General features: G+C 35.5%; 1 protein-coding gene across 1 annotated transcript; it reads right to left on the reverse strand.

The window, feature by feature from the left end:
* Positions 1-20,096: 20,096 nt before the first annotated feature.
* LOC147394290 (uncharacterized) lies at positions 20,097-20,573 on the reverse strand. The gene has a single exon (XM_086453269.1). The coding sequence runs from the start codon at positions 20,571-20,573 to the stop codon at positions 20,097-20,099; it is 477 nt and encodes a 158-aa protein (XP_086309395.1).
* Between the last annotated feature and the right edge of the window lie 5,255 nt (positions 20,574-25,828).

The following is a 25,828-nucleotide window of genomic DNA, read 5'->3' on the forward strand; positions in this document are numbered from 1 at the left end:
TCTTTAATTTTGATTGTGATAGGCCTTAGTTCCATGCCTGAAGGCAAATGGATCATTGAAGAGATAATAGCCAGAGCGTCAGCGAATCTGTCCTCTTCCCTTGACAGATGTTGGAACAAGATGGTTTTGATCTTTCCTACTAAATTTAGCAGATATTCATGATAGGATTTTAGTTTCACATCCTTAATTTTTCATTCTTCCAACGACTGATGTATGACTAACGCTGAATCTCCAAATACTTCAATTTCTGTGACACCTAGATTCAAAGTAGCCTCAAGTCCAACGATGCACGCTTCGTATTCAACTGTATTATTAGTATTGGAGAAAACTAGCTTAATAGCAATTAGAATGTGGCATCCTTCGAGAAAGAACAAGACTACCCCTATTCCATACCTGTTCTGATTTGCCACTCCATCAAAGTATAACTACCATACTCGGTCTCGTGATTCTTTTTCAAGATTCAGGATATTTTCATCTAGGAATTGATCGATAGGTCTTGTTCCTTCTACCATTGGATGATTAACCAAGTATTCTGCTGCTGCTGCTCTTCCTTGATAGATTTTTGTGTGACATGCATAATATCGAATTTTGATAACAACAATAACCATCGTGCAGTCCTTCTTGTCAATGCCGACTTTTCTAAGAGATATTTTAAGGGATCCATCCGAAATAACAAAATGACTGAATGAGAAAGGATGTAGTGTCGAAACATTTGAGTAGCCCATACTAGTATTAGGCAGGTCTTTTCGAGAGCTGAATACTTTCGTTCATACTCTAACATTTTCTTGTTGATATAGTAGATGGCTCTTTCTTTGTGACTATCTTTGTCGTACTGTACCAGCATGCATCCCATAGCTTCTTCCGTGATTGGCAAGTAAAGGAGAAAAGGTTCACCCGAGGTAGGTGAAACCAAAATAGGTAGATTTGAGAGATACTCCTTGGCTTCGTCGAAAGCTTTTTGGCATTGCTCATTCCATACTATTGGTTCATTCTTTTTTAGAAACTTGAATATAGGTTCGTACACATTGGTGAGCTGAGCGATGAATCTGCTGACATACTGAATTCTGCCTAAGAACCCTCGAATCTATTTTTCAGTCTTAGGAGGTGCCATATCTTGTATAGCTTTGATTTTTCCAGGGCCTACTTCGATCCCCCTTTAACTGACTACGAATCCAAGTAATTTTCTAGAAGTCACTTCGAATATGCATTTTTGAAGGTTGAGACGCAACTGGTATTTTTGAATCCTTGTAAGAAACGTTTTTAGTGCAGTGATGTGTCCCGATCATTTTTTGAATTTCACGATCATGTCATCCACATAAACCTCGACTTCCTTGTGTATCATGTCGTGCAATAAGGTCGTAGCTGTTCTCTGATAGGTAACTCTAGCGTTCTTTAAACTAAAAGGTATGACTTTGTAACAAAAGTTTCTCATTTCCATGATGAATGATGTCTTTTGCATGTCGTGAGGGTCCATCTTTATTTGGTTGTATCCTGAAAATCCATCCATAAAAGAAATCATGGCATGTCATGCTGTGTTATCAACCAATACATCTATGTGAGACAACGGAAAGTTATCTTTTAGACTTGCCTTATTTAAATCTCTGAAATTCACACACATTAGCGATCTATTCTGGGTACTCTACCACTTCCAAGAATCTGGCATTGATCTGCTTAGTGACCTCTTTCTTAATCTTCAAAATCCATTCTGGCTTCACACATCGGAGTTTCTACTTTACTGGCCGAGCATTGAGATGCAATGGAATTGATGTTAAACAATATCCGTACTTACTCCTGGCAGGTCCTCATATGACCACGTGAATACATCTTTGAACTTTCTAATCAAATCCACTATCCTTTTACGTTCCTCGGGAGATAAGGTGACACCAATTTGAATCTCTTAGGATTTTCTTTAGTCCCGAGATTAACTAGTTCTATTTCTTCCATTACAAGTTGAGCCCGACGTTCATCTTCTTGTTTAAACAATTTAATTAATTCAATAGGAGTTTTTTCATCATAAGATTCATCCTTCGAAATCAGATTATCAGTTAAATCATTATTGCACTCAGGGTAATCAGAAACTAATTATATTTCATTAAAGATAGATAAGGTGACAAGACTTATTGTAGACTCGACAGATTTAACATGACTAGACTCAACATACAACAAATGACTCATTACATGGTAATAGGAAAGAGACCCGACTGTGCATTTGATTACAGACTGTGGATTTTGAACACCACTCTTGACTGACAGGACTGACACATTTTCTTTTTCAAGAAACATCTGAGCGATATTGAGTGAATCCATGGTTTTCTACCAATCATCAGCTCCTTCAATTCCTCAGATACCTTGTTTTCTTTCTTGTTAGGCCAACTCATCTCGAAAAAAATCTCGAATCCTGGCTAACAAGTACCCGTGAGGTGGTTGATGAAGGGTTCTGGAAAATCACAATAAGGGAAATCTTCCCCTTCTTTCACGAAACGCCCAACAAGGGTTTTGCGATAAAGATTCGTGTTGATCAAATAAACGACATGCCCTTGTTTCCTCGCATTTGCCTTATCTTTCCTTATCTTCTAATATCGGGCCCAATCTTCTTTGGTAGGTTCATACCCTAATCCAAATGTCCCAACTACTTCTTGAATAGTTGGTGCAGCTTTTATCTCCTGTTGTCTACGACCCAAGCTCATGTCTAGGAAGAATCTCATGCTTTTGAACATACTGGCCACATAACAGCTGAATGTATTATCAATAGGAACGAGCTCTTTTGCAGAATCGTCCCACTGAACAGTATGAATATTTTCAAATTCAAACCCGTTGAGTTGTATTTGTTGTCGTTCAGGTTGGATTTCAGGCAGTGATTTATCCTTGGTTTCTATGTCATTTAAAATTCTCATAATTTCGGCATTCCCATAAAGTGTGATTACTATACCGTTATTGATGAATTTAATCTTCTGATGCAAATTAGAAGGTATGGCTTTGATTTGATACAGTCACAATCTTCCTAGTAATAGGTTGAATGACGACTGAATATCTAAGACTTGGAATTCCACAGGGAAATCTATTATACCCGTGGATATTCATAAGTGTAAAGTCTCCAGTACATCCCTTTTGATATTATCATAAGCTCTAACACCTTGGCTAGTTGGTTTGAAATCTTCTGTCTTTAATCCAAGACAAGTTGCCGTCTTCAGGAAATAGACATTTAATGCGCTTCCGTTGTCTACCAAGGCTAAAGGGATTCTCATTTCGTTGCAGTCAACTGTAATATGTAGCGGCTTTGTGTGGCTCGACCCTTCTTTTGAGAGATTTGAATTTGAGAAGGACAGACTATTTTCAGTAGAGGTTTCCCCTACTATACTGGCCAGTTGATTTGGAGATGTGTCGAGGGAAACTTGGGCTGCCCTTAATGCTTTGAGAATAGCTTCCCTGTGGGCTGTGGAGGCCATGAGTAAATTCCAAATTGAAATGTTAGCGCCTGCTTTTTTCAATTGTTTAATCATGATATCATCTTCTTCAATTGTTTCCTTGATGGGGTCTACTTTTTCCTTCTTTACCAAGGTTACTGGATTGTCAGCGCGGAGTTCTGGTGGCTTAATGACTTCATCATAAGAGACTGAAAATGGCTCGTCTTCCTCGACCAATAAGTAAGGGTCTTCATCTATTATAAAGAATAAATTTTCCGAGATCATTTGTGCCAAGTAGTAGTTGTTATATGACAGGCTATTGTAGCGAGGTGGGGAAAGATAGTATTTCTCATCTTCAACTAGATCAAATGGCTTATAGTTTGTGGCATATACCTCGTCAACGAAAGTTATTCCGACAAGGGGATAATTGGGTGGATAAGAGAGACTAGGTCGAATGGTAGTTGGGGTTGGAGACCATATTCAGTGTTGGGATAAGTGTGATGACTTTTTTTATTATCAATGAGGTTTTGGATGGCATAATGGAGAGAGATGCATCGATCAGTACGATGACCAGGATTTTGATGGAATTCATAAAAAACGTTAGGGTTAGGTGAAGCTAGTAGGGGGTTTGGCAAAGGTCAAGGTTGGAGAGGGGTGAGAAGATCTTTTTTCAATAGTTTCTGAAAGGCTACAATGATGGTCATCCCTAGATTTATGAACTGTCGAGGGGGGCTCTACCCGTATTTGCTTGATTATTGGTTCGAGCTAGGTGTTGAATCGGGGTGGTGGAAGTGTTGGCTATATAGGCATGGTTAACGTTGGGTTTGGAATTAGTGAAGGGTTTTTGGCTTTGTTGTCAGAAAAGTTGGAAAGGATCCCAGAGGCAAAAGCATCCTCAAGTTGGCTTTCGGCTTGAAATAGGGATTCGAATGTGGGGAGATACTAGGTGACTAAATACTGAGTATACCCTTGCGAGTGGTTTTTCAATATGATCGCCACTTATTCCTTTTTTGATAGTCTATCCCACATTTGTGTAGTCTTAGCCCTCTAATGGCTAATGAAATCAATAAATGTTTCTCCATTCTTCTACTTAATGGATTCCAAATCCTTTCGAGAAGTTTAGATCTCAATATAATACTTGTACTGGAGCTAGAACAACCTTGACATATTTTTCCATGCCCTTATTACAACTGGATTTTGGGACATCAACCATCGTAGCGCCGATCCTGATCGAGTACATTGGGACAACAATGTCATCTATTCGTCACTGAGGCCCATTGTGCGTATGTTGGTGACATATACCTTGAGATGCATTTTTGCACAGCCTACTCCATTGAATTTTTCCATTTCTGGCATTACAAACTTATTGGACAAACAAATCTTAGGGATTTGATTCAAAACCTCTATTCATGTCGTGATTTCATCAATCCCTTTTATGTTCTTCACGACAATTTCCAACTAAGTCATTTTGTTGGCCAACATCGGATTCTCATTAAAATGCTCTTCATTTCCGTCAAGTTCATAAACCTCATCCAGATTCTTAGTCGTGCTACCTTCTGATCCCTTGCCCCTTTGATAGTCAAGGTGGTCTCTTGTTGACTCAGAAATCTGTTCTAGCACTTCTACCTTACTCTTTATGATGTTCATATTCATTGTAAAGACCGCCAAGATCTTACGAATTTCTGCTAGTTCAGATTTAGAAGTCATTTCTGACGGTTCACTTGGTGCTGATGTTCTTCCCAAATGACCTGACTCTCGACTCTAACTAAGTGGCTGGCGCTTAAGTTTGGGCGCAATAGTATCCTAAAATCCCATCAAAGATAAATTAAGAATTGGTAGTGGGTAAATGATCCCTCTTGATAGCATTTCGCTTTTATTATTTTTTGATAAGTTGTACTAGTCAGGCTTACGTTTGATGATGTGATTTATGATTAATTAGGGCTTTATTTAAAAGAGATTTTTCATTGAAAATCGTACCAATGAGTCAAATGCGAACACAAAAGAAACGAGGAGACTCTCTTCTTATGACAAACTTTTTTATTCCTACTTTTTCTGCTTCTTGAATGCTTGTTGATCTTTCGATTCATTAAGCATTTGATGATCCCTTGTAGTAGCTATGTGTTCTACTAAGTGCATAGTCAGTTCCTTAATAGGGTATCGATTCCTCGGAGCATTGGGATTCATGAAGGGAATCCAATCTGTCATGGTATCATCCTTGGACAAGAAAAAGATGTATTCAGCAGTTCGATGAGTGTTTCATGATCAGATTTTTTTGAAGCAAGCACGGTACCTTCCTTCATCCTTGATCCCAATTTATCCCAATTTATATCTTGTGTAGTCAAACTTGAGAACCAGTCCCTCCAATCTTCCATAGATACAAAGTCCACCAATATTTTCTTTCCTACGAATTTTTCCCATTTACTTTTCTTGACTTGCGAGAATTCTGCGATGCGAAGTCAGATACATAACCATATATAAAGTAAATGTGGACTTCCTCGAAATCCTGCCCCTTTTGGTGCATTCTTATTAGATAGTCCCTCAAAAGTCTCGTCGAGTATTATGGGGACTAGGTTAGCCTTATTTTTAAGTTGTCCGACAATATTTGTAAAGAAGCCTAACAACTGATGACCCCTAAATGAAACCAAAAAGTATGTTGATAATACCCCCAGACATAAAGTAAAATCTCTATCTTTCTTATGAGGTTCTGGAGAGAAATCCCCAAGATTTTCGTGTTCAAGAGTTCGATGTATTTCTAAAAGTCTCTGCATGTTCAATAAATCGTGATCTGAGAATCTTCTTATTTTTTTAGGCTTAACTCCTAATCCTTTCGAAAGTTCTTTTGTGAATTTGGATTAAGATGAATCATTAGACCCAATGTACTTATCCCCATAATATTGCAAAAATCTTCGTGAGTCAGGCAAAGTGTGATTGAACTAAAACGGAATACATGGTAATTCGGGTCCTAGAAATTGGCTGCGGCACATAAGATATTCTAGTTGACAATCACTGTCTTAAAGAAAAATACGCTTTGAAGTCCATATGCACCAAAATTGTACTTCTCGACAGTGGTGAACGCATCTAAGCTCTTTTCATCAATAATCATACATCATCATGATGGCAAAAAAAAACTAACTCCCATTACTGACACATTAAAAACAAGCCACATCTATATTTTGGTATTATCTTTAATGTGATTCAACCATTTTGATTTAAAGAAAGGTCCAATCCATTGAATAAAATTGATCAAAAAAAGAAGGTCAGTTACCACGTTTGGACCGATTCTATCCAATGGATTCGAAAAATGACATATCACCTCATTGACATTTTATAAAACCAATTAACTCGATTGACTCATGTATTGATCTAAAAGATCAACTTACCAATCGAGCTAATGGGTTGGAAAGTAATTGGCTAACACAACTTCTCAATTATATTTATTGTGTCGGATCGATGTTGCGGGTTCAATTTGAGCGGTGTGAATCGGTCCACCCACTTACCTTTTGGTTAAATTAAAGAAAGACAACCCAGGAGCACTTATGGTCGATTCGAGTCGTGGTCTAATGGAACCGCACCTAAGTTATGGGCTTACTATATGATTGAAGTTAGGTTATGACAAAACCTAGGTCACTTCAGCCCGAAACACCGATATACTATCTCAGTTTTACCTAGTCAAGCAGTACATGGTGCTCTAGTTTAATACACCCGAAGGTACTGTACTAAAGTTGTAGCGTTCATGGGCATCCCCTGTGTCCCGAAGGACCATGTTAGCTTAGATCCAGCTACTGGGTTTATAAGGACATGACATGATGCAAATATGAGTATGCATGCTTGTGAGTGTGTGCAAAAGGACAAACTGCGCCTAGGGCATTTTTGCAAATATCCATATAAATTAAATACAACCAATTATTAAACAAATAAGCAGAGAGAAACAATATAATATATCTAATCACATGCTAATGAAAGAAAGAACAAAATCAAACCTAATCTAAGAGTCTCACTGAGTCAATAGGGTTGACTCATGGAAAAAGTCAACAGAGTTAACTCGAGGAAAAAGTCAACCTAAGGATAGTCTTAGATCGGGTCAAGTTTGACCCTAGAATCCCCAGTGGAGTCGTCACTGAAATCGCCTCGACCCCGACCATCCACTAAATAACAAACAGGGGTCCGATTCGTAAATTTGAGATTTTTAAAGAATAAGGAGTTGTCACCTAGTTTAGGTCTAGGAACCATAGATAACTCCGAAATGGATCGGGTCAGTCCACGAGTAAGAGAAATGGGTAAGGGGTCAGATTATGGGCTGTGGAAGGTGTTAGGCACCGAACCCGCCCGATTGACATGATCGGTCTCTACTACGATCCAAATAATCCTACGGTCAACAAGTAAAGACTAAGGTCAAACTAGAGTCCCTTCATCATCAATTTATATCAAAGGTGCTAGACGAATCTCACGATTAAAATTTTCCTAAATTACATGATTTTAGAAAGGTCACCAAATCAATGAAAAATTCGAATTTACATGAATCTTCAAATTCATGTAAATTATTATTTTTTCAAAACTTATCTTCATCACGTGAATTCTTCGAATTTCACATAGTGGAATCCCACGATTGATAAGGTTTATGTGGTACCAAAAATTAATGGATCAATTCGGTCACATCTTGAAAAGTATGAAATCGATTTTTAATGTCATGTGCACAAAAATCAGTGAGTTGACTCATCAATTTTAATCAAAGAAATTTGGGTTTTTAAGTTACCACATGTACCAAAATCAGTGAGTTAGCCTACACATTTTTAATCAAAGAAATTTGATATTTTAATGACTATGTGCACTAAAATCAATGAGTCGACTCAATAATTTAATCAAAGAAATTTGATTTTTTAAATCACCAACTGCATCCCTTGTCATCTTGAAAAGTATGAAATCGATTTTTTAATACCACATACACTAAAATCAGTGAGTCAATCCCCCACATTTTCAATCAAAGAGATTTGATCTGATAACATCATTAAATCAATGAGTCGATCCGATTAAATTATCAATCAATGAGTTGATCCATTAACATCACAAAATCAATGAGTCGATCTGATTAAAAAATCAATGAGTCGGCTATCTAATTTTGTATAAAAATTAACTTGATCGATCTTTAAATCACCACATGCGCCATTTTCGTCTTGAAAAATATGAAATCGATTTTTGATGACACGTGCATGAAAATAAGTGAATCGATTCACATGCCCATGTCACAGAAAATTTCGATTTTAAACTTTTCATATACACAAATCAGTGAGTCGACTCACGTGCCCATTTCATAGAAAATTTCAATTTTAAACTTCCGATGTACACAAAACAAAATCAATGAGTCAACTCACGTGCCCATTTCATAAAAAAATTTGATTGTAAACTTCCAATGTACACAAAATTAGTGAGTTGACTCACGTGCCCATTTCATAGAAAATTCCGATTTTAAACTTCTAATGTACACAAAATTAGTGAGTCGACTCACGTGCTCATTTTATAGAAAATTCCAATTTTAAACTTCCAATGTACACAAAATTAGTGAGTCGACTCAACAATTTTGATTAAAGAAATTAGATTTTTGTTTGATCACCACATGCGCCAAAATAAATGAATTAACCTACACATTTCGTAAAATTAACGAGTTGATCCATTAACATTACAAAATGAGTAAATCGATCCGATAATTTAACAATCAATGAGTTGATTCATTAATATCACAAAATCAAGTAGTCTATCCGATAATTTAACAATCAATGAGTTGATTCATTAATATCACAAAATCAAGTAGTCGATCCGATTAAAAAATCAATGAGTAGGTTATGTAATTTTTTATAAAAATTAACCCGATTGATCTATCAATATTAAAAATCAATGAATCGATCCACTAATTTTGAAAATTCAAATGTTGTTATTAATGCCACGTAGACCAAAAATCAGTGAACCAATTCGGATGTATAAAAAAAATGAAATCAATAATAAATAAATAAAAATTACCTTCACCAAATAATTGTTTGAATTCCTTCAAAAAGAACCTCGAAATAATGTGTGACGCCAAAGAATATAGGAAGAAGATGATGACCATTGTGGGGTGTCCAATAAATCAAAAAGGAATGTTTTTGCCGAGTAGAGGATGTCAAAGAGAGAGAGAGAAGTTTCTGTTATTCTTTATGGAGAAAAAGAGTGCTTGACAGAAGACGTGAGAGAAAAGAGAGGGCAACGAAAAGGGGGCTGTGATGGGTTGTAAAATGTGGGAGAGAGGCTTGTGATAATGTGATGAATGGGTGATGTTTGGGGCTGTGATAATGTGATGAAAGGGGCTGAAAAATTGTGTTGAATGGGTGATGTTTGGTTATGATAATGTGATGAAAGGGACTGAAAAATCGTGATGAATGGGTAATGTTTGGGACTGTGAAAATGTGATGAAAGGGGCTGAAAATCGTGATGAATGGGTCATGTTTGGGGCTGTGATAATGTGATGAAAAGGACTGAAAAATCATGTTGAATGGGTGATGTTTGGGGTTATGATAATATGATGAAAGGGGCTGAAAAATCATGCTGAATGGGTGATGTTTGGGACTGTGAAAATGTGAAATCATGATGAATGGGTGTTGCTACAAGTCAATGGAGAGGAGAGTGGGATGCTGGTTTTAATGGTGGAATGTGCTCAAGGTAGGGGATTGTTGCTGCTGTGTATTCTCAAGCCGATAGAAACGTGATAGGGCTCTCTCCTTTTTTTTCTTTTCTTTTTCCTCTCTTGATAGAAGATCTCTCCTTTAACATATAGTGAGAGGGAGAGATGGGGAAGATGGGAGAGAGGGTGGAGGACGTGTGGTAATGGAGAAGAGAAGTTGAAAATACTGGAAAAGAAGAGAGCCAAAGAGAAAACGTGGTTTTGCCCACGTTTTTTATTTCCTTCTCTTTTTTATTTATTTTTACTTTATTATTATTATTATTATTATTATTATTGGAGAATGGGGGTGGTCATCCCCCGCTACTCGCCTTAATGGTCTCTCATAGATAATTTTAAATTAATTGGTCGGTTGAAACTCGATTTTAATTCAATCAGATTTGGATTTCAATTTGATCGAGTGGATTTTACTTTTGGTTGATTGAGTGGATTTTGATTTCGATTGGTTGATTTTAATTTTAAATTTGGTTGATCAATTTTAATTGGTCGATTGGATTGTAATTTCAATGTTAATCGATGGATTGGATTTTGATTAAATGTTGATGGATTTTAATTTCACTTTGCTTAATTGATTAGATTTTAATTTGACTTTTGTTTGATTATGATTTGATTTTAAAAAAAAATTTAATTTGATTTAGAATTTCAATTTGATTTTAGTTGATTAACTACTTTTGATTTTGATTTTTTAATTCATTTTAATGAAATTTTAATCGGTCGAGTCATTTTTAATTTTTAATTTTCATTGGATTTTGATTCTTAACTTGAGTTTGATTTTTAATTTGGATTTGATTGTCATTTGATTTTCATTTGATTTTGAAAAAATTTTATCAGGTTTTCCTAAAGATCAATGTTGCTAAGTCAAATTTGGATATTGAGAGGTATTTTGATCATTTTTATGATTTTTTTTTCTAAATTTCTCTGTTTTGGTCAATTTGGGTCTCGTTAGACTCGAAATCAACTTCTGAGTGTAATGGAGGTACTTTCGAGATTTTTCGGAGGTTTGAAATATATGAGTGGTATTTTCATCATTTTATTGATTTTTGATGGTTTTTTGTGAATTTCTCTATTTTCGTCTATTTGAGTCCCATTAGACTCGAAATCACATTCTGAGTGTGATGGAAGTACTTTCGAGATTTTTCGGAGGTCCAAAATATATGAGGGATATTTTTGTCATTTTGGTGATTTTTACAGATTTTTACAAATTTTAGCGTGAGGTTTCTTTCAGTCTCTGTCTGATTATTTCTAAGTCTCAAAGTCATATTTTCCTAGCATAACGAAGTCTCTAAGTTATCAAACTATGTATCAAACCTAAGCGTACGTGCTTGCTAAGTCAGGCCTAAGATGTAGTGATCCTAATCGTGCATAAATTCTATGTCAAGTCGTGACGAGTAGGGGGATGAAAAAAACTAAAAACGAAAGGAATAAAAATAGTACTCACAAGCCTTCGAGTTTTTTATGCTTATCATTAGGAATCCACAACAACTAGGTAATGAATTGTCGAATTAGGCAGATACAAAAATGGGGTGTCTACAATGACGTGCTACACAAGAGCTTTTGTTTCATTAAAGGAATCAAACTTTGGCATGTGAAACTTCCTTGGCGGCTCGGCATTCTTAATTGTTGTAGTAAACGAGGAAGCCCATAAGTAATAACCAATCGAGTAAGTTGGCCAACCTGACCCCCTTTGATAGTGTTTTTCTCCTTTCGTCTCAGCAAATCTTCCACCTCCCCTAGGGTGAGGAGATTCGACGACACGTACTGCTCATTGATACATCGATTTCCCTCACCCCTTTCCTTTGGGTTGTGATTTCTAGAATGCTGGCCTCTATCTCTATTGTTTCATCTTTGGTTCTCTAATTTCTCTCATCTCTACTACCTCAGACACTCGCTTTCCTTCTTAAGTGTCCAAATCTCTTCCGACTAACACTCCCAATTTCATTGCAAATCTACCTTGATTTGCACCAATAATTACCGAACATCCAAAGCAAGTTGGTTTCCTTGCCCACTATGAGATCCATGGTCTTGCTCCTCTACTATTACCCCTTACTACTGTTGCCAACACGATTATCTTTGCTGCTTCTTTTACTTCCACCCTTGCTACAATCTTCCTACCATTATTCCTGGTGTTTGTCATGTGTATGTTGTATTTTTTGTACAGTTTCTCACAGATGACGCCAATTGTAAATACGGTTTTTGTGACCACTCAGAGACCTCTGTTCTCTCGTTTATAGGGTCTTTTTTGAATCGTCCTTATTCCCTGATACACAGAGCCTCCAATACCTAAGTTAGATCCCACAAAAATTTAACAAAGTTCTATGAGTCAAATCAAGTACCTTTGGGTGTAACTCTTTTTCTCTATTTATAGAGTGGGCATTTATATTTTCCATATTTCTCATCTTATCTCCTTTAACGTTCGAATAAGAAACGTGGGAATCCTTGAGACTAGAACTTTTCCTGACATATCGCATTAAAATCCCAAGAATCCAGGAATCTACGCGCTTCCTTTTTCAGGATCTCATTCTCAAAATGAAGTCAATGCTTTCCTTGAATTTGTTCCTTACTTAGACTCTGCGCATTGGCACACAAAAATTGAAAGTCTTCATGTTTATACTTCTACTCGAGTTCCTTCTGAAATCGAGCCTCCTAAATTAGAACTCAAAGTGCTTCTAGAGACTTTGAAATACACATTTCTTGCCAAGAATCAAATTTTGTCAATGATCATTTCCACCCACCTGAGTATAATTTAGGATGAAAATTTGTTAAAAATTTTGAGAGAACGTCAAACGACTATTGGTTGGACCATAACTGACATTAAGGGAATTAGTCCATCTGTGGTAATGGACCACATTCATCTAAAGGATTTCACTAAGCCTTTATTAGAACCTCAGAGATGACTAAATCCTATCATGAAGGATCTAGTCCGAAGTGAAGTGAAAAATGTATGGGCAACATCTACCCTATTTCCTACAGTCTTTGCATGAGTTACATTGAAGTTGTTCCTAAGAAATCTGGTATCATAGCGATAGTAAACCAAGACAATGAGTTAATTCCCACTCGAGTCCAAATCAGATGGAGAGTGTATATTGATTATGGAAAACTCAACTTAATGACTCCCAAAGATCACTTTCCACTACCTTTCATTGATCAAATGTTAGAGTGTCTAGCAGGACATTCCTACTATTGCTTATTGGAAGGTTACTCTAGGTACAACCAAATACCCATTGCTCCAACCGATCAGGAGAAAACAACTTTTACATATTCCTTCAGAACTTTCACGTATCGTTGCATGCCCTTTGGGTTGTGCAATGCACACGCTACCTTTCCAATGGTGTATGATGAGTATATTTTCAGATATGATAGAAAGATATCTCGAAGTATTCATGGACGATTTATCGATTTTCGGATCAAGTTTTGAGGAATGTCTCTATCCCTTGACTTTGGTCCTCAGCCATTATGAAAAAGTCAACCTAGTCCTCAATTGGAAAAAATATCATTTTATGATAACATCCATAATTGTGCTAAGACACATTGTTTCTGCGAGAGGGATTGAAGTAGATATAGAAACAGTAGGTTTAATTGAAAAGTTACCACCCCCTAGAATAGTCAAAGAAATTATGTCATTCTCAAGCTATATAGGTCTCTAGCATAGATATATTAAAGATTTCGAGAAGATCTCGAAGCCTTTATGTAAATTCTTAGACAAGGATGTTCCTTTCAACTTCTCAGAATCATATCTCTCCGTGTTCAACCAGCTTAAGTCCAAGTTAACCTTGGCACCCATCATTCAACCTCCAAATTGAAACATTCTATTTAAGGTTATGTACAACGCTTCGGATTATACTATAAGATCTATTTTGGGTTAGCGAATCTATAAACATCCTCACGTTATCCAGTACTCTAGTAAAACCTTCGATGGTGATCAGCTTAACTACTCTACAATAGAGAAGGAAATACTAGTAATGGTTTATGCAGTTTATAAATTCTGCTCCTACCTAATAGGATCAAAAGTTTTGGTTTACACAGACCATGCTGCATTAAAGTACCTTCTATCCAAGAAGGATGCTAAAGCAATGTTAATTCATTGAATTTTACTCTTGCAAGAGTTTGATCTCAAGATCTAAGACAAAAAGGATGTAGAGAATGTCGTAGCTGACCATCTACCTAGGATAGTTACTGAGACATCTGAAGAATCTTTACCCATCTTTGAATCCTTTTTCGATGAATAGCTTATGCAAATCTCTAATTCTAACACTATGTAGTATGCTGACATTTTCAACTACCTATTTACAAGTCAATTGTCAGTCTCAATTACTAGGCAAGAGTAACTTCATCTCCTTTCGAAAGCTAAGTGGAATTTTTTGGACGAACCATACTTATTTAAGTATTGTCCCGACCAAATCATTAGATGTTGTGTTCCAACCTATAAGCAAACCAATATCTTGGATTTTTTTCTTAATCATTCCTACGAAGGGCATTTCAGTGGTAAGAAAATCGCTATGAAAATCTTCTAGTGTGATTTTTGAAATTACGAGTTTTGTACTGTGTCTAAACCTAAAGGGGGTAAACAAGTAACACAAATTTTCTATTTTAAAATCACCCCATGAAGTTAATAGGTCTCTCGATTATGCTAAGATGGCCACAATATAGAGATACACAAGATTTATCTATTGAGTTATGGCATAGCATACAACACTCATTCATAAAGTAAACATTTTATCAAACACTTAATGTGCATATCATGGTATCTATAAAATCAAGCATAATGCATAATAGAAAATATTAAAAACTACTCAGAGTAAACAAAAGAGCTATGCAGACAAGCGACACAAACCTTTGGAATTCCAAGTTAATGATAGAGTGTTTTTAAATATATCGTCTTGAAAAAGAATCTCCAAGTTTGGCATAAAGGGTAAATTGAAGTTCCAATTTGTGGGATCGTTTGAAATAGTGGAACAGATAGGACCAGTGGCTTACAGATTGATTATATCATCGTAGCTTAAGTAGGTCCACAATGTGTTCCACATGTCCATGTTGAAGAAGTACTTTTCATGTCCTTTACACATGGTTGATTTGCTGGATTTAGAGGTAGTCGAAGACATGTCCTATGAAGAAAGTGCCATACAAATACTTAACAAGAGAATAAAACAACTCAGATCTAAATCTATTCTTTTAGTCAAAGTATTGTGGAGACACCACAACATTAAAGAAGCAACATGGAAAAAAAAGTAAAGATGTAGACTAAGTAACTATTTTAAGACTAAGGTATGATTTCAATTTTCAAAATAAAATTTTTATTAAGGGAGGAGAATGTAATATCCCGAGCTTTTAATTCGCATCTTGAAAAAAATCAAATAGTGAATTTTAGAAAAATTCTGAAAATGGGACTTAGGGTAAAACCTTTGGATTTTGTTCTATTCATTTTTAATGAAAACTAACTTTACCATTGGATTCAAAATGGTTGAAAAACATATTTTAGCTTGTAAGCACGCTCCAATTCGAGTTTGAACAAAAAAGTTACGAAAACCTACAAAGGTGAATTTTGTTAAAGTGAGAATTAATAAAATCTGATCACATTATTAGGTTCATAACGAAATTTTTTAAAGAATAGAGTATTTATTTGTCAATTTTCGAGTCTGAAAAATTGAGTTACCATGTAAATAACAACAAAGGAGAAGATACCAACTTTGCCGTCAAACCTTTATATAAAAGAAACTTAAGTTTCTTTTATTTCAGTCTCTTTTCTCCAACGAACCAAAACCTAGCCGATTGAAAACCAAGGGCTTCAACCCTCTTTACCTCAAGATCTGCCACAAACAAGACCCCGTTGATTCACGATGAAGAAGATAAAGTTGTCGGTGTCAACGAGTTCTACATTTCCACGGTCCTTGATCTTAGTTTGTCTTTCTTCTTTCCCATTCTTCATTAAAAACCAGTCACATACTTTGAGTGGGTTCCAACACATTCTACTCAAGGGCTTCATCAAATTAGAGTTAGATTTATCTACTATCGAAGGAGAAAAGTAAAACAATGTCATTGAAAGCTTAGCAAACCATCAATTGTGTCGCAACCAAGTCCATCCAACCTTGATTTTTGTACTTCCAACCTTGACTTCCTTGCTAGATTGTCATCTACAACAACCAAAATCTTTGGTAAGGGACTCTCAATTCCTATTAGTAATCGTAGATTGCGAAAATTTTATTTATAATTTTAACAAAACTTGTAATGTATTTTAAATCATACAATTATTTTCATTTATTTCAAATTTATGCGAGACCTACATGTTTGATATGTGTTTAATCGTGTTTTAACAATTGATGCATGGGTGAGAGAATGAATCAAAAAATCAAGGAAGAAGTCCAAAAAATTGAATGAAAATCCAATTTTCGCGTAGAACATCGGTTCTGTCAACAGGACTGGCGGTGCTACCGCCAAAAACATGGTTCTGCCACTACCAGTTGCCGCTAGAACTGATTTTGACAATTTGATTTCCCCACATTTTTGGGATCCCGTTTTGACTAAATTTTGTTAGAGTTTTAAATTAAATTGTCAAAAATGAATTTTAAAGTTTGAAAATTATTAGTATTAAAGGAATTTATGTTGTTTGATAAATTTCGAAAAAAAGAAAATGGTATTCGAAGAACGGAGAAGTAGAACATCAAAACTATGGGAAAAATGAATGGAACGGTGAAATGTTAGAATCCCATCTGAGGGGTGATGTATGCATTTTACATTGTGTGCTATGTGTGGGTTGATGAACGAAAATCTAGGGGTAATTTACTTTCGAGTGCATGTTTTTGTTAATGTAGGACGCTGGTTTAATTTTCACATTGTTATTTAATGTAGGCCACGACTGCATGGTAAGAAATTGGATATCCATTCTCAACTCTGTAATGTTAATTTCTCATTGATTTTAAAAAAAAAATTGATATATATATATAGCTATGTTGTGAACTGTTAAAGAGCTTGTGAATACTTGAAGGGATAGTCCGTCATATCTTCTGGATTGACGTACTGTCCTAGGATGGACAGTAAGAACAACCAAGCTCATATGTGGTATAGGAAGCATATGACAGTTGAGTCACAACTAGGATTTAGGTTTATTCCTTTCTATCTTTACTAGGAACTTGTAATATAAAATTGGTCATACATGAATAGAAATGTATAATGGGAATCACATGCATGCCTGATAAACATGGACGAAGATGATTGGTCAGTGATCACTAATAATCTATAGTAATCGAATGTCCTAATACATCGAAAAGAGACTCATTGTTTACGATCACATCAAATAGCTAGCTTGAGCCGGATAAATGGCCAACCAAACGTGGTAAGTCGCAACGACTGACTACAAAATCAAGAACTAAAACTAGTATAATATTGCAACATCATGTCCTGAGTAGGAGCGATCTAGTCGTGAATCCCAACACTCTAATTCTACTACTCCACCAGTGTGTATTATGTATCTACTACTGTATTTTGAATTATAAAATAAAATACATGTTTAATGTTTTCACTTGGTCTATTAGAATTGTATAAAAAAATGTTATCGTATGAGTACTGCTGATTAATGTAATGCGAGTTTTAACTGTTTAGTTCTTCCCTAACTATATGTATCAGTTAATCGTAGTTTATCTTGTAAAACTATGCATGTATTGAAATGATTGAGAATGCTTACTTGTTCGTGCTAGGAGAGGTTCTTAGTGGGAATTGTTTGTTTACCTACTGGGTAACTATTGTTACTCATCCTTTTCTTTCCATTTTTTTATAGTTTCAGAACCTGCAATTGCCGAGGTGGACGTGGAGCTGATGAGTGAAGAGCATCTGGTTGGTTATATAGACGATCAGAGTCCGCTACCTGGTGAGCACTAAGGCTATATCTAGCTGCATCAATCTGTGCATGTTGTATATAGATTTTGGCTTGAGAGTTATGACTTTGTTAGCGAGAGGACATTTTTGTAATCCTATATAATTCTACTCCTTCCGCACTCTGATCTATCTTTACATTATTAGATGTATACAGTCTTTCATTGCTTGTATATTTTTAGCATCTATATATATACAGGATTTGTTGTATATGGTTTATCAGGTTTTTGAGTGCTTTAGAATACTAACATAAATAGAGGAAACTATGTCGAAGTCTTGAAGCATCACCTAGTACCTCGAGTTGTGGCATGGGGAATCGTGTTAGTGTTCACGGGACGCCATAAACAGTATACATGAGTTGGTAGAAATTACCACTCATCTTACCCGGGGGCCCCCTGTAGTAGTTTAAGACCTCCTAAAACAACCGACTAAATGGAACTCGGAGTCCAACTTTAAATTATCCCTAGAATACCACGGTGGCATTCTGAGGAAAGACATGGAAAAAAGGGGGTTCTTTAGTAAATGAGGTTCCAATTTCTTCAGTGATGCCATAGGAATCCCTTATCACACTCATGGGAAGGCATGTAAGGGAATAAAGTTTCCCCTTAGCCATAGAAGAGCCCAAGGAAAAAAAGGGAAGAAAATTAAAGAAAAGACAAGAAAAACCCCAAAAGTGTACCCTTACCTACGTATGATGGGAGCAAGATGACCTTTTTGACCTTGCAAAGAAATCTGATGAAGGCTTCATAGGGATGTGGGTAGCACCAATAATCAGAGAAGAAGAAGAAGAAAAACGAACAAAGCCCACAAGAACCAGAGAAAAAGAAAAGGGAGGAAGATCGTAAAAAATAAAGAGAAAAGGGGTTGAGGGTTATTTATAAACCCAAGGTCATCAAGATTTGTGATTTAAAACGGATAAACAAGATGGCATAAAGAAACAAGACAATAATGAGCAGCTTCTACATTAATGGGATGCGTTAATCGAGGCGATCGGTACGAACAACATGCCAAAAGAACTAATTGGATTTGAACACGTGTCAAGTGCACTAAATGTGTCATTGTTGGGTTTCGTGAACGGCACAACCTCAGTGTCGATAAAGTAAACATCCATCATTGCGTCGTTTTGATTTCCGAGGACGTGCTAGCACAACAATTAATGTATATGGACAAAAAGAAAAGAACATGTGCCATTGATGCATGACTCGCATCTCGAGGATTTGGATAAAATTCTAACCCCCGAGAGGCGGTAACTATGGATGATTATTTTTGTGAACGCACCAGATAATGACCCGTGACAATATATGGAATTAAGTCCCAAAATTAGGATGTGACATCGTGTCCATCCGAGCCCAAATGAAACATATAGGATCGAGGTCAGGGACGAAAGACCTCGTCTCATAATTTAGAATCAGATTAGTGCAAATGCCCAGCTTGGAGCTCGACACACCAGGGAAACAGAACAAATGCAATAAGAGATTCAAATTCTGAAATATAAGGGGATTTGATTGAGATATTATCCACTTGAGGTTCAAAAAAGTCAGGGATTGCCCTAGATGTGGGGAATCTGTTGCTAAATTAGCTCAATGAATCTAGACGTAATCCTAAAGGAGATACATTACAATTCGGATTCCAACTCCAAATTGGAAAGAAGATGACATTAACAAAGAAAAAGGAAAATTTAGGGTTTGATCTCTATAAATACAGGAGGCAAGACAAAAAAAGGTATACTTTGCTTAAACACTAAAACTTTGCCAAATTTTGTACTTAATCTAACTTAATCATTAGAAAGGTGTTGTAGCAGGCACACCGAGGAGCAGAAGGATCTAGATCCGAAGTCTTAAGGAGAATTTCGAGGTAGCACAAGAAATTGCATCCATTGAGGTCATTCTAATTGTTCTGATTTTTTTTTTTTGTTGTTGTTGTAATGGAGGATGTTTCTTCGATTCCTCAAGAGTTAGCAAGAATTATGGTTGTGGATGTATTCTGTAATTATTCTGGTTTAGTCTGTTCTTTAGGGAGGGGTCCCTTCAGCACCAGCTGATAAAAAAATAAATAAACAATAGAGAAACAAACAATCTTACTCCCTCAATTACATATTCCCAATTACATTAATCATTAATTCTTCACAACCTACATGGAGTTTCAACAATGGTATCCAAGGCAGGTCTGCATGATCTCTGCCTCGAGTATGTTCTCTCAGCAGGCCTAGCTACTTGTGAATCCAATGTTTTAGCTTCTGAAGGAAACATACAAAAGTCACCTAAAACAGGGAATATTCTTCCACCATGCTTCATTGCTTTAGAAGCCTTGTAAGAAAGAGATTCCATCTCCTCTTTGGTGAGCACAGAGTAGAGCATCTGAATTGGAAGAAGGAAATACAATCGACGTCGTTCCAACTCTTCATCCGCTGCAAGGCCTGGAATACGGTAACCCACCTTGAGGTCCCTAAAATCACAAACGAATTGCCTGGGATTCTCTAGCATCAGCTCAACTGCTTTAATTGGTCTGCTGTAAACATCCACCCTTCCATCACTGAATAGAATCTTCACCACTCCACCTGTGATAATGGAAGGAGCACAAGATGATGTGGTATTCCCCATGTGTGTGTGTGTGTGTGTGACAGAGAGAGAGAGAAAGAGAGGAAGGAGAGAGGAGTGAGACTAATGTTTCAGCCTGGAATTGCAAAGAACATATGTTTGTGACTAGAGATTTGACAGGATGAGATTTGAAAGATGTTACAGAAATTTATAAGAGAGAGAAAAGTGTTAAAAATCGGATCAAGCGTCTGACCAATATTCTTTCCTATTATAATGAGAGAAGGCCTTGAGTGTTCGTTCACACCAAATTTTTGAAAAGTCAAAAATGCCCCTATATTTATATTTAATTTCAAGAGCTGCTATGGGCTCCCCTACTTTTACTTACTGGACACCAATTAAAAATAAAGAAATCAAGTATATTGTTTAGAATAATTAAAAGTTGGGATGCTAATTGAAACAGTTTAATAAATTTTATTTTAAGATTTTATATGAGGCTTAAGAATAATTGTAAACAACTATTGAAATAGTTTTAACTAAGTATTGTAACGTTGAGATAATAATTTGAGCCAAACATTTTTAACGATGGAATAGTGTGTTTTAATCTATCTTTGAGGCATGAGAAATAATTTTAGAAATTGAGGTAAAATAAATAAAAGTTGACTGTGGTGCCAATAGCAGCTCTCTTAATATCACTGGTACAAAAAATGAGAATCATGCATAAATCCTAAGTTTTGTGATAAATGTGCTTTTGCACATGCTACCCACTTAGGCGGTGTTTGTTTGCGCTATTTTTCAGCGTTTATTGTTGAAAAAAATTAAATTCAGCACTTTTGTCAAAATAGTGCGTTTGTTTACTCTATATTTTCAACGCTTATTGCTAAAAATAAGTGAAAAAAATTCAGCACTATTTTGATGCTGAAAAAAAGTGTTGAAGCTGTAAGCACTTCGCTTTTTCAATTCGGACAAGTATGCCCTTTAGTTTTTTCAGCATGGACAAGTATGCCCTTATTCTTAAAAGGATATTACCTCTTATATCCCATGGATAAGTATATAAACACCCCACAAATTAATAAACCCACACCATAACTAAATTATTTTGTCTTATATGGGTTAAAAGTTTTGGAATGAGTTGATTTTTGGTGAGGATGATCTCTACAATGAGGAGATCATCCTCACAAAAAATCACCACATCTTGAAACTTCTAACCCTATCAAAACAAGTTCAAGAACCGTAAATTGTTCCTTTTTTTTTTTTGAAAACTATTTTTGACGAGTTAGAAATTGCAAAATAGACTGATTTTTGGTGAAGATGATCTCTAGACCATATAGACCATGCTCACTAAAAATTTGTTCATTCCAAAAACTTTAACCCATATAAAACAAAATAAAAAATGGCTATAGTGTGGGTTGCCCTTATTAATTCATAAGGTGCTTTTATAATTACACATCCTTCATTTCCATCGAAAATTATTCATCCAAAATTAAGTTCTTTTAAAGTTGATTTCAAATTTTGGTGACTTGTATGTCATTATTATTTTTAATTTGAAATTTGTGGGCTTTTATAAATAGAAATTATTATTTATAAATTGAAGATTTGAGTATTATTTATTATTTAAAAATAAATTGTATTTTAATTTTATAAGAAATAATATATTTTATTGTGTTTGATAATAAATAAGCATTTGAAACATGCAAACAATATATAATATGATTGTAAGGTAACAAAGACAATTTACCAGTTTCAGTAATGTTTAACAAACATGATTCAGCATCTAAACAAACAACTTTTTTAGCACTTAAATTCAGTGCTTATAAGTTTCAGCGCTTAATGCTATTCAGCACTTATTTTTTCAATTTAACAAACAACACCTTAGTCTTATAAAATAGGTTCATTCATAGAGAGTTTAAATTTTAGCTCTGATCCAAATGTTGAAGCAATTATAATATAAGAATTTGTGAACCATTTTAAAATAGGTAGTTTGAAATGTTTTCATTTTGTAGAAAACTATTTTGGGCAAATATATTATCTTTGTATAAAAAAAAGAGAAAATTTTCAAAATATGATTAACTTTTCACGAAATTCTCATTCCGGCTAATTATTCATTTTAATTCTCAAAACATGAAGAATGGTATCGCAGGTTTTTCAAAGTAACGATCTAATAATTTAAAGTAGTGAGATGTTGATTATTATGTTTTTCAAAGTGACAATCTCACATAGTCACAGTGATCTTGCTACTTTAAATTTGTGAGATTGTCTGTTTGAAAAACATGCGATCAGGATTTTCATGATTTGGGAATTAAAATAAACAGTGAATCAGAATTGGAATTTCATAAACTCATGATATGGTAATTTACCCCAAAAATGAAAATCTTTTGCATTCCTTAATATTACATTTTTGTATTATTTTTTTTCATGAAAATAAAGGAATTTATTTTACAAGAAATTATATTATTATTATTAAAAAAAATTAAATATCGAACGTCTCTCTAAGAAAGTTGAAGTGTCCAACCACAGTCCAACTGACATATTTTTGACCACCAACTGGTTCGATTGGATGTTATATATACTGAAATATGAAATATGGGTGTTTCTTAATGTGGGTATGGGTATGGGGAGCATGGGGTATATAATACGGGCAAAGCACATGGTGTGGCATGGAGCAAGAGCTAGGAAATGTAGTAGAGTTCACTTAAGGACAGCACCAACCAAATGATAGGTTATGGAAGAAACCAATTTCTAAAGGGAATTACTCGTTTTCTAGTGTCACCTAACTCACCTAAAATAATCTTCAAGGAAAAAAAAAATTGAGATCAGACAGATAGGACCCAGATATCTACTATTTTCTTGATATGTTGCAAAATGTTTTTTAATGGGTATAATAGCTGTATCACATTTTTGCTAGGTGTAGGGTCACACTCAAAACATTAGCTTGCAAGGTATTCATCATTTGAAGTTGTGGTAAAACACTAAAATGTGTAATAGATGGGACCCTATACAAGGGAGAGTTGGGTAGCTAATTTACACCTGCTCTCCTCTCCTCCCACATGGCAAACATTTTTTTGGCTTGGCTTTAGTTCCACGTGGTGTATTTCTCACAACCATTAGTAGGCCAGAGCAAAAAATTCACCTTGAATGGAGATCTCTAACCTTTTGATTAGAGATTTCTCCTCTGAAGGGTTTTATGGTCATTGGAAGAAGGGGCAGAGTCAAGAAGGCGTGGGAGTATAGTTTTCAAATTTGGTTTCGCGTCTTGTCTCGTTTAGGCCCGATATCGAGTCATCTTGAACGAATTTTCCGATACGTTTGAGACATCTCGCTCAAAAAATAAAAAAATTGAATGTGAGTGACTTTGTGAGTTGGTCTGATTCAACCTCGATACTTAGTAAACTCGGACGAGTTTTAAAAACATGCGTGGGAGTTGGTGGAGTCCCCTGCCCCTCTCCCACTCTCAATATTTTGGTTATTCAAACATCCCTATACAAAGGTCATTATTTGTGGTGCCCCTCTATTTTTGTTTTAAAAAAAAAAAGTAAGCCCCTTTCCACGTGGCTCTAGCTTCTACATTTTCAATTTTCGTTTTTGCCCCACTCCCAGCGCACAAATATTTTGTGTGATTTAGGCAACCTTATACATTTTGGGAAATATTTTAGATATCCTTGTGTTGTCAACTGATGTATTGCCCCTTTGACCTAGTAGCCTCCTCCATCATTTTTAGATAATTAAGACACCATCTACAAAATGAATATTTGAGATACCTTTGTTTTTCCAATTTAATGACTTGTGCTCCTTTGATTGAGTTCTTCGTTAATTGACTACCTTAAAAAAAAAATCATCCTAAACACTCACGTTTCATCTTGTAAACAAAAAAGCAGAATTTTTTTCTTCCCAATAATAATCATCATTTTCAAAATTTTCAATATCTATATAAAATTAGTTTTAATCTTTTTAACCTTATATTAAATTTGTTATTTTGAAGATCTCTTTAATCACTTATCGAAAATCCTAGATTTTCTATAAAAAAAAATGTCATCATCTTGATTTCAAAAATCCTTTCTCATTCTTCAGATTTACAAGTTAAAGTAGATTGATCTTAATGTTATATATTAAGATGATTTTTTTAAATCTAAATAAGCCCAAGGGTTTGGCCTAGTGGCAAGTTGAGCCTTGATAAGTTCCTAAGGAAGGGTAGGTCAAGTGATTGAAATTCCACAAAGCAATGAATTCCTCAAGGTCCGATTGACACTCGACTCAACTAGTTACACATAGGACTTTTCCAAGGGGGAGGTGCGTGTGACAGTGAGATTAGTCCCACCTGAAGGGTGGGGATACTACCAAAAAAAAAAAACAAAGATATTGAAAATAAATGGTTTTAAGAAGATAAATCAAATACTTTTTGATTTCAGGTTCAAGACGAGGGTAATAAATAAGGTCATTTTGTATTAGACTATTAGAGAAGACCGAGGCCAAGGGGAAGCATACTACCCGCCTTGACTTCAATCTTCTCATATACTAATGAAAATGGCCTAAATGCCCATTTTCAACCTCTAACATTAAATTTTCTCCGCAAAATCAATCATCTTCTAGCTGCCCCCCCCCGTTTGAAGAAACTCCTGGCTCCTGATTGGGAGTGGATCTTGATTTGTAGTACTTCTTTTTCATTTATCTTCCTATAGTAATCTCTACATAGTTGAGAGTGTGCCACCTAGAAAAAATCATCACCTTAGTAATTTGAGGATCATGATGTAGATCAGATTAAAGATGAATTAAAATCAAAATTATTTTAATATGATCCAACACTTCTCCAGTTGATGTTCATTGAACTCCTAATTTTAAATGATAGGATTTTTCTGTGTCTTCCTTGTAGCACTCTCAGCCGTGTAAAGATATTGCAGGGAACTACATGAAAGAAGTAATACAAATTAAGGATCCACACACTTTATAATTTGGGATGTGGATGAGGCTTCCAAGACAATGATGAAAAAAAATTGAGTCTGAAGGAGCTCTGGCGAAAGAGAAGTAAGTACTAGTTTTTTGGGAGTTGTTTGGGGTGGCTTATATCTCAACTAAGAGGATTATGTCTAGCATAGCCAAACTATACTTTATTGGGCCTTGAGGGGTGGGACGAGGACCGTCCATTTGTCTTATTGTGAACATTCATATCATGCCTTAAGTATAGCATCTAGTTCTTCAGGGGTGGGTGTCATGGAGTAAGTTAGTTTCCAATAGTTCTAGGAAAGATAGATCCTTACCTATCTTCCCAGATCTCTACAATAAAAAATCCATTCATGTTCCAAGGTTGGATTTAGACGAAGAACTTG

Source organism: Akebia trifoliata, chromosome 9 (assembly GCF_017979445.1).
Source record: "Akebia trifoliata isolate Shusen 1 chromosome 9, ASM1797944v1, whole genome shotgun sequence".
NCBI lineage: Eukaryota > Viridiplantae > Streptophyta > Magnoliopsida > Ranunculales > Lardizabalaceae > Akebia > Akebia trifoliata.